Here is a 10,040-nt window from a genome sequence, read left to right on the forward strand (position 1 = left end):
TGGTTCCTTTCTTCCAAGTTTACCTACACATAGCTATAGATAACATCCACGGGAACAAAAAGAGATATTTGGAGAACAGTGTGAATAGGTTACATAAAAAATTTACATCTGACTTTGTACAGAACAAAGGGTAAGTTTTACATGATGAGCATAACATTTACTGAAATAGATTATTGTCCTTCACATTTTTTATTTTTTTGGGGTCCCCCCACTACATCTACCCATTTTCTTTGGGTTTGTTATAGCACAATGAACAAAAAAACAGGAAAAAGTCAATAAGCTTTGAAATCAGCATATGTTTTTCTGAATTCAGAGCATATAATATTCTTTAAAACAAGACTGTTGAGTGAGAAAGGGGTTTCCTAATGAGGAAAGTTCTTGATGCTCTTTTAAAAATAACAAGACTCAAATTGGTATTTCTTGGATCATGCAGCTTTACCAGCCCTGGTGATCAGGTAATGGAGGATCTGACCCAAGTTCTTAATGGAGAAAAGGCCACTGATAGGAGCTGGAAAGAGCAATTTTGGAGGGGTAATTGAAAAAGTAGCAACCCCAGAATGGTTAAAGAAAAACCAAAGCAAAGGGGATTATACCCCACTTCCCATTTTTAATTCTAAGAGTATTGAGTCATGTGCAATTCCCTCCTCTTTCCTAAGGCTCCCCCACCTAGTGCTTTGACCCTATTCTATGACTATCTTCTCTGTTTCATAGTCCTTGGGCATGTTACCAAGATCCCCAGGGCTCACTATCACTATTGGGGCCTTGCTGACTTTTTCATTACTTTGCACCAACAAAATGCCATTAACTCTGTGCATTGCGTAGGGTGATATTAATTTACTATCCCAGACAGTTAAAGGATTAGTACGTTACAGATAAGTTATGTGACTCTAGATATTTGAGTATGTGGCAGAGCTGGAATCAAACTAGTCCATTTAACTCCCAGGTTATGCCTATTAAAGTCTCAATGAATTAAAGACAAAGTCACTTTCAATGTTCATAAGAAAACACCGAGGGAATGACAGCATCAATGGGTAAAGCTCCAGGGAACATCAGGAATGAGGCAGAGTAAAAGGACTGACAAAATCACAGACACTTCACATCAGTTTGGCCTTTTCCTCTGATTGTAAAGATGATTAAGACTCAAGTGAATAATGAAAAATGGCTTCCAAAATAAACTTTTAAACACTACTTTTTAAGCACATCAATATACCCACATTCATTAAAAATACTCCATTATAACAAAATAGGGCAAAAGTTAGATTTTTTAAATTAATATTCACATTGATCAATTATATTAATCAATGTTAAAACCAGATGCTGCATATATTCCAGAACATTCCCTGAAAAATGGATATACTGTGAAAAATAAATAGTTCTTGGAAGCATATTCATCACATGAATATAATAGCTAAGGAAGTTTTCAAGGTGCAAATGAGCTAAGAGAAGTAAAGCATGAATGGTATTATTAGACAAAAGTGGTAAAGTGTTTATTTAAATGCTTTACATATTTCCCCCCATTATTTCCATTCCCTTATTTAATCAAGTGCTTGTTTTTTTTGTAGGCACCCAGCAATGTAATGGATCACATTTTTTTCCCACTTAAATCTTTTCCTATTTAAAAAAGTTTTAATACACGATAGTAAGAGTAAAATCTACCACTACAGAATAATAAAAATGTGATCTCCTCTCTAATCCTGCTTCCTTAGAATTAACATTAGCTGTTTAATGGGTGTCCTTCCAGATTTTTAAATGCACTTATATAGGTCTACATACTATAAATAACTATATATATAAACATGTATTATTTTAACTGAATTATACATTCCTAACAGCTAAAACTTGTCAAGGGTACCAGCTATTTTTCTGAATACTTTCTGTGTGTCAATACCTACAAAAGCCTTGATCCTCATTTCACAGAAAAGTAAACTGAGGCATTATAGAAATTTAAGTAATTTGCCTGAGGTTAAACCACCAAATGGCTGCTTTGCACCTTCTCCAATTTATCACGGACATTCTCCCTAATCAGTTTAAGTGGCTACCCTTCATTGTTTCAAGATTTTACTATCACAATCTTCCATAATGTATGGATCCACTTTTTTTGGCGGGGGGTGGGGGGCGGTTAGGTATTCACTTTGAATGGGGGGAAGCAAGTACTTAAGTAGCAAAGTAGATGTTATGGTTACTTTACTCTCTTGGTTTATAATTTAGGCAGATATCTAAAATTGGAAACAATGAAAAAGCAACGTGCAAATCTGTAACAAGTTAATGCAGTGAGTGCTATATATATACACACAAGAGTTAGAAATTGGAAGAGGGAACATGTTGCAATTACTGAAAGCAGGGCTTCTTTAATGAGGTGCTACTATTTCTTTCCCTATTTACTAGAGGCCACTTAACTCTATCAACCACCTTATATGTTATCTCGTTTATTCCTACAAAACCATGAGGTATGTCATCTTATTGCAGCTATTTTACAGATGACAAACATCACTGAGATTGACATTCACATATTATCTCCCAAGAAATGCTTTTATTCCCTTTGCTAAACTGTATTTTTGGAAATTAAAGAATTTTGCTGGTTATTAGCTGCTGTCCATATATTATTTCACATGCTTGAACTGATTAAATCACATACCTCAACTCTTCGCTTGATATAATCATTTTTCTTGCATATTTGGAATCTCTAGTTTTTATTTTAAGCCCTGCGAGGTCAGGAATCAGATGCTATAAAACCATTCCTATGGAATAAAGCGTGCTGTCTTACATTAAACATGAATGAACAAAGTCTAGGCTAATCATGTATTTTACCCTATAGCTATTAGCTAATGATCTGTCACACTCATTCATTCAAGAAACATTTATTAAAAACTTACTATGTCCATGGTACATCTGCACTATCATTCTATATGTAAAATTTTTCTCCCTCTCCATTTCATTACTTTATACAGATAAGGCATTACATTTGAATTTTTACCTTTTTCATTTCATCCTCAAATGCTTTTTCCAAATACTTATATCTCCTGATGAGTTTATTGAAGACCTAAATATAAAAGAGAACCATTCAATATTATGTAAACAATGTTAAAAGACAATAGGGGTAGAAAGTCACCATAACCACAACATGGGCCTCTAATAATAATAATAATAATAATAATAAATTGTAGTTAAATATGTGCATTCTGTGATAAAAGAACTGGAAGCATTTCAAAGAAGTTATTACGACCCCTGTGGGAAAAAAAGGATGACTACATCCATGTAGAATAAAAGAAATTCAGTCAAGAGTAAAACAGGTAAGAAGTCAAAACTAACTTTAATGAAAATACCATAATGTTAAAACTGTGAGAGGCAGAGATTAAAAACAACTGAAATGAAGGGGGTTGCATTTATCATCACAGAGACCATGGATATGATGGAGAGAAGAGCAGACTTCAGGGATATTCTACTCTTAGACCGACACAAACATGTTTTTTGGCAGACAAGCAAAAATTGGTATAACTTAGTAATAAAAGATTACTGGCCCCCACAATCTAGTTAGAACATTCAAGCAGCGTTTGCAACTGTCTCGGTGGAATTCTGGGCTGTTTCTTTAAAGTGGAATGATGTTTGCTATGGACTGAATGTTTGTGTTCCTACTAAGTTCATATGTTGAAGCCCTAACCTCCAACGGGACTGTATTTGCAAGCAGGGACTGTAAGAGGTGGTTAAATAAGGGTGGGGCCCTAATCTGATAGGACTGATGACCTTATTAAGAGCCAGAAGAGAGTCTATACCAGGAACCAAACTGGCTGACACCTCCATCGGGCCTCCCCAGCCTTCCCAGCTGGGAATAATAAAGTTCTCCGTTCTTCATCCACTCTATGGTATTTTATTATGGTAGCCTGAATAAAATAATACAGTGTTCTTATTTAAATAGAGATTTTATAAATGTGGATTATTTTTATAACTGAAAATGATTTCTGAATCTAATTCCTTTCTCTTATATCCCACATGATAAGCTCTCATCTAAAACTTTTAGTAAGCTTATCACTTAGTATGATCAAGACAGGGGAGCTCAAGGGTAAAAATGACACTGGTGCCCCATGAGGAAAGAATAATGACCCAGAATGCAATAAAAGAAAAAGAATAAATGGTATTAAAATCCAGCAAACTTGCTTTCCAGTTTGCACAGTCACTCGAGTCCTGGGACTTGCACTCCTAGTCTAGCTGAGAATAACACCCGACTGTTAAGAGCCAGTGACAACACAGGAATACACCAATCCCAAACCAGCTAGTCACGATGCAAGTATGTTCAGCTTTACAAGGTCACATTTACCAGGCTGTTCCATTTTACAGTCCCATTACTTCCTGACCTTCACTAGGGCCTAAAGACTTCTTATTTTTTTACCAATCCAATGAATGCAAAAGGATATCTCACGATTTTCATTGAAATTACCCTAATTACTAATAAGTTTTAAGATGTCTTCATCTGTTTCGGGGGAGACTTGTGTTTCCTCTCCTCTGAAATGCCTATACATCCCTTCCTAATAGGCTGCTTGTCCTTTTCTTACTGACTTGCAGTTCTTTATTTAATCTGGATGTGATTCCTTTACAGATTTTACATATTACAAATACCTTTTTGTCTCTTTCTTTTTAATAGCCACACGATAATCTACTAACATGAATTAGAAAACTTTAACGAGTACTCTACTGATAGACTTTTGTGCTGTTTCCACGCTGTGATGTTCTTACAAGTGACACAGATAACTCCCACTGTCTGTGTCATTCTACACACATGCAAGCTTACCTGCAAGATAAGGTCCTACAAGCGGAACTGCTGGGTCAAAGGGAGTGTGTAGTGTTAGTTTTAAAAGATAGTACCGGGCGCCTGGGTGGCTCAGTTGGTTAAGCGACTGCCTTCGGCTCAGGTCATGATCCTGGAGTCCCGGGATCGAGTCCCGCATCGGGCTCCCTGCTCGGCAGGGAGTCTGCTTCTCCCTCTGACCCTCCCCCCTCTCATGTGCTCTCTCATTCTCTCTGTCTCAAATAAATAAATAAAAAAAATCTTAAAAAAAAAAAAAAAAGATAGTACCAAATTGCTCTCCCTAAGGATTGTACCAGTTTATACTCCCATAAGAATTTATGTGAGCATCTATGGGATGCCCGAGTGGCTCAGTCGGTTAACCATCTGCCTTCAGCTCAGGTCATGATCCCAGGGTCCTGGGATTGAGTCCCGCATCGGGCTCCCTGCTCAGCGTGGAGCCTGCTTCTCCCTCTCCCTCTGCCTGCCGCTCCCCCTGCTTCTGCTCTTTCTCTCTGATGAATAAATAAAATAAAGAAAAAAAAAATTTATGTGAGCATCTGATTCTGTTCTGTGTACGTGAAAAGTAAAAAAAGTCTACCTTTGCAAAGTTTTAATACCCACTGCCTTACTATGAATGCAGTTGAGTATCTCTTCATAGGGTTAAGAGCAATCTAACATTCCTATTTAAAAAGTGGCCTGTAGAATTTCTGAACCCACTGTTTCCCTAAATCCTGCTCAAATGTTTCCCTTCTTACACAACAATCTCAGTGAGGGGTTCTACCTGAGCATAATTTCGGATGGTTTCATGATCTTCATTTGCTGAAAACACACAGTGGTTGGTCATCTTGGTCTTGTCACCATCATCTATGCGTGTTCCTCCAGGGGCTGAAAAGAGAAAGGTAATGATTAAGACAATACTGAAATGAGAGGAGCATTTGCAGAACAGATCAATTCCTGCACATCGAGAACAGTAAAAGTAGATGTAAAAATCCAGAATCACATAAAAATTCATAGGATGGGGTGCATGTGTAGATGCATATGTTGTTACCTATTTGTGTATGTTTCTAATATAAAGCAAATTGGTTGTTCCATTTTATAGTACTGCCATAGTGTGTGAAATTAATGTTCTACCAGGATCCTATCACTATAAAATCTTACCACTCTAAGTCTGGACTCAATGATTCTCAATGTTGTTCCTGATGTGTGCAACATTAGGACATGGTTCACTTTTTCAGGCTTAATAATATTTTGCGGGACTCCAGTTCACCAACTGGAGGTTGGCCAGACTTGGTTCTTGTAGCAGACATTGCTAGTTTCTATGTGAGTAGGTTTTAAAACTGTTCCCTCCTCCACTAACGCCATTATCCATGCAGGGTTGATCAGTCCACATTCCGACTCCTCGCTATTTGTGTTGGAAGACCTGGCAGCTGTGTTGGCTAGGAAAGAGTGTATTTTATTCTCTCTCATCTTTTTTCCCCATGGCCTATACAATATCATGGAATAAATGGACTAGAACAAAAGAATGTCTTTTTTTCTATGACTCAAATTTGCACATTCAAAGGCTCCTCCTGGAAGTTTCAACGATGGCCATTACAAACACTGGGTGATTAGAAGAACAGAATCAACACTAGGTGTTTTTGTTTTCTGATTCTACTTCATTGTAATTGGGGGGGGGGGGCATTGAACAAGCCAAGTTAGACCAATGCCTTACATACACTAAACAAATATCTGAAGAACATACACTTGCACCAGCCACTTCTTTTATGGATTTATGTAACTGCCTTGATTTAACTTGTGATTTCAGATCTTTGGATGAAAGTGCTATACCTAGTCAACCTTTTTCAGACTCCAGCATACCATTTTATAAGCAAATTACTTTTCAGAAAAGTCAGCTCCTTCAGGAATCTATTTTCATGCAATTAATTTATGCCTAAGATTTAATTAGCTCTCTGTAATGAATACAACCACCTGGAACAAAATTTTATTAAGATGATAATCTTCTAAAAACTCTGGGCTAATGACTCCTATCTGACAGAAGTTACATAACTAAAAAGTCTGATTTTGAAACTATAGTGTTTTCTCTTAAGAGGTAAGTTTTAAAAAACTGCATTCTTTTACAAAAGATTTGTTACACATTGATAATATTGCTACAGCTTGCATTAATTTTTTTTTCCCCTGATACTGGAATCAAGTATTAATTGCCCTTTCTAAAATTTTGGTGAGCCTGCTGTTCTCCTCAAAATATAAGTAAAAGAAAAAATAGTTCTTGTATCTACTCTAAAGAATACAACTAAAAAACCAAGATGACTATTGTTTTAAGAACAATGGAAGAAGGTAAAATTTTTTTTTTGGTGCGTATGAAGACAATTCCCATACTTACTAAGTAAACAAAGTGTTTATGTAAAAAGAATGTGCCTGGCTGGCTTTCTTCATTACATCATAGGTCTGGCCCTGGTAGATATCTGGGGGTTGTAACAACTGTGCTCCTAAGTCTTACCATATGCTTTGCCCTACCTTTTTGGACATATGGATGTAGAGTGAAGGAGCAAAATCTGGGTTGCAGATATAAATTTGCTGATCTTCATTATACAGATGGTTAATGAAGATTTGAGATTATTAATGCAAAGTGTACAGATAATTTAATATATACATGGGGGCAGTAAGTATGGAAACCCAAGAATCATGTGAGAGGCATCCAGAGAAATACAAGTTGAAACGGTCTCATGTAAGGGAAGAAAATAAACATTTCAAGAATGACAGAGGGTCAGCAGTAGCTGCCAGGAGGGCACTAAGAACTGAAAAACGTCTATAGGATTGACTATTAAAGTCATGAGTGACTTTGGCAAGAACCGAAACTCGCTGAAGACTATTCTTGTGTAGAATTTACCAGTATATCAATAAAAGTATGTCATAATTAATGAAATACAAAAAGCCAATCATCACATCCGAAGATGTTCAACTTCACTATTGATTTAAAAGTTTTTGAATGAAAACATCACTTACCTAATTGGCAAAATTTAAAAAAACTGACAAGCTTGAGAGTACCTAATATTATTGCTAAAGGTGTACATAAACATGTAGGAACACATGATTTTTGGTAAAATGTTAATTAGGATATTCCTTTTGAGGGCCAGTCTTCTCTCTCTGATAGGAAGACAAAGATAGATATAGATATCTCTATTCTTCAATTCATTAATCCCTTGTTAAATATATAAAGATATAATCAGATAAAAGTACAAATCTATGTGTATACAGACACTGATTACTTATAATAAAGGAAATGAGGAACAAGTTAAATATGCTTCAAAATCGGTATGATTTTGGTCCTTTTTGGAATCATCCAAGGTAACACCCCTGGGCATGAAAGGCAACAACATATTATTGAATAAGTACAAAACAGCCATGCAGAGTATCATACTTGTAAAATATCATCCCATTCTCACAAATTAGCATATGTAGGTAAAGAGACTGACAGAAGGGAATTAATCAAAATTAACAAGTTATCTCTGGGTAAAGGGATTTGAACACACTACATATAGCTCTTATACTTGGACTTGAATTATCAGCAGTGAGAATGTGAGATCTTTAGATACAGTAATAGCAACAAAACTAATGTGGTACATAGTGAAAAGCAGCAGTACAGATCAAAAGGGGGCCTGGTAGTTAAGTGGAGCCATGTTGCCAAACGGAGAGATTTCTCAGAGGGAGGAATTTAAGTGTGGCTCTACCTCAATATGGATGAAAGTGTGTACTTTGTCCTTAAGTAGGGTGGCTTAAACTGTGTTTCTCAATGAAAGGCACTGATATATCACACTGGACAGGGCCATTTTTCATTATTTTGAATATCCCCTGTATAGCAAAGTAGGAGGCGTACCTGTCTCCACTACCAAGTCTTTGTAGCAACCCAGACATTTCTACACACTTGCAAATGCCCCCTAGGCAGTTGAAATTCCCTAGCCTAGGGGTCTGACCACTCCTCGTGATTTATGGTTACCAAAGAAACTAATTATAAAAACTAAGTTCTAAGAATAACTATGAAAGAAACAATGGGTCATTATGACATCTCATCAACATTTAGACCAACATACCATGGCACTGAAATAGTATTCTAAAGCCTTCTTCCTAGATGCCTCTGCTCTCTAATTTTTATTTTGCTTTTAACCTATCTTTAATAATTTTAAAACTTCTATCCTTAATCCTTTTAGCTCTATACTCACAAACTACACATTTTTTAAAAACCAGATCTGAACTATATTTTTGACATTTTATTATTTACGGATTAAACAGCACTTAATGAAAAACAGAGAATTACTTTTAAATTTGTTGACACAGTTACATTTCACTGCATGAAAAAAGGCTGGGCGTCAAATGAAAAGGTGCTATGGCATTGGGGGTTGATTAAATATACTGGAAGGAACTAGCGGACACACACAAAGTCGTACTCTACTACATGAATTACCTACTCCTCCTCCTCTGTCTGCTTCAGAAACATTTAAGAATTAGAGACACATGGGAAGCTGGCCTTTGGCTATAAAGCAAAGTGGCCATGGGGTGACATCAACAACAACAACAAAAATCGATATTTTTATGCCCTTTTTTTTTTTTTTAAGATTTTATTTATTTATTTGACAGAGAGAGGCACAGCGAGAGAGGGAACACAAGCAGGGGGAGTAGGAGAGGGAGGAGCAGGCTTCCCGCGGAGCAGGGAGCCCGATGCGGGGCTCGATCCCAGGAGCCTGTGATCATGACCCGAGCCGAAGGCAGACGCCCAACGACTGAGCCACCCAGGCGCCCCATTTCTATGCCTTTCTTAACCAGTAACTGTTTCTACAGCCACACTACTAGCATCCCAACTTGTAAACGAGGTAAAAACTGTACAGACTGCCATTTGTATTTTTTATCAACTCTCATAAATGTAAATTTATAAAGATTCTACCTCATAAGGAAGTATTTCAATGGAATTTCAAGTACTACAAGAAGACTCTACAATGCGTGGCTTACCGAGCATACTGCCAGCCACCAGGATATCGAAGAGCGTGTCTGCATAGCGACGATAATCTAATCTTGAGCCTGTGGAATCCAGAAACTTGGCTACAGCTTCAAGGTCATCACCAGCTTCATTAAGCCCCTGGACAAGTGTATCCCTGAAGACTGTGGGTTCGAATTTCTCTTTTTCATCTAAAATAAGTAAGTTACAAAATTAATCCTTTTACTAACACATTCTACTCCCAAATGCAACCATACATTTCCTTTGTCCATC

The 10,040-nt window shown here is 36.9% G+C and overlaps 1 protein-coding gene across 1 annotated transcript in view; it reads right to left on the minus strand.

Moving 5' to 3' along the window:
* BZW2 (basic leucine zipper and W2 domains 2) overlaps positions 1–10,040 on the minus strand; it is a 63,592-nt gene that overhangs the window by 21,789 nt on the left and 31,763 nt on the right. Inside the window, exons 3-5 of the mRNA XM_006736127.3 lie at positions 9,782–9,958; positions 5,562–5,665; positions 2,975–3,040 (exon numbers count right to left, since the gene is read on the minus strand). Of these exons, the coding sequence (XP_006736190.1) occupies positions 2,975–3,040; positions 5,562–5,665; positions 9,782–9,958 (347 nt within the window). The remainder of the gene's footprint in view (positions 1–2,974; positions 3,041–5,561; positions 5,666–9,781; positions 9,959–10,040) is intronic.

This window comes from Leptonychotes weddellii, chromosome 12 (assembly GCF_054177405.1).
Source record: "Leptonychotes weddellii isolate Sample4059 chromosome 12, ASM5417740v2, whole genome shotgun sequence".
NCBI classification, from domain to species: domain Eukaryota; kingdom Metazoa; phylum Chordata; class Mammalia; order Carnivora; family Phocidae; genus Leptonychotes; species Leptonychotes weddellii.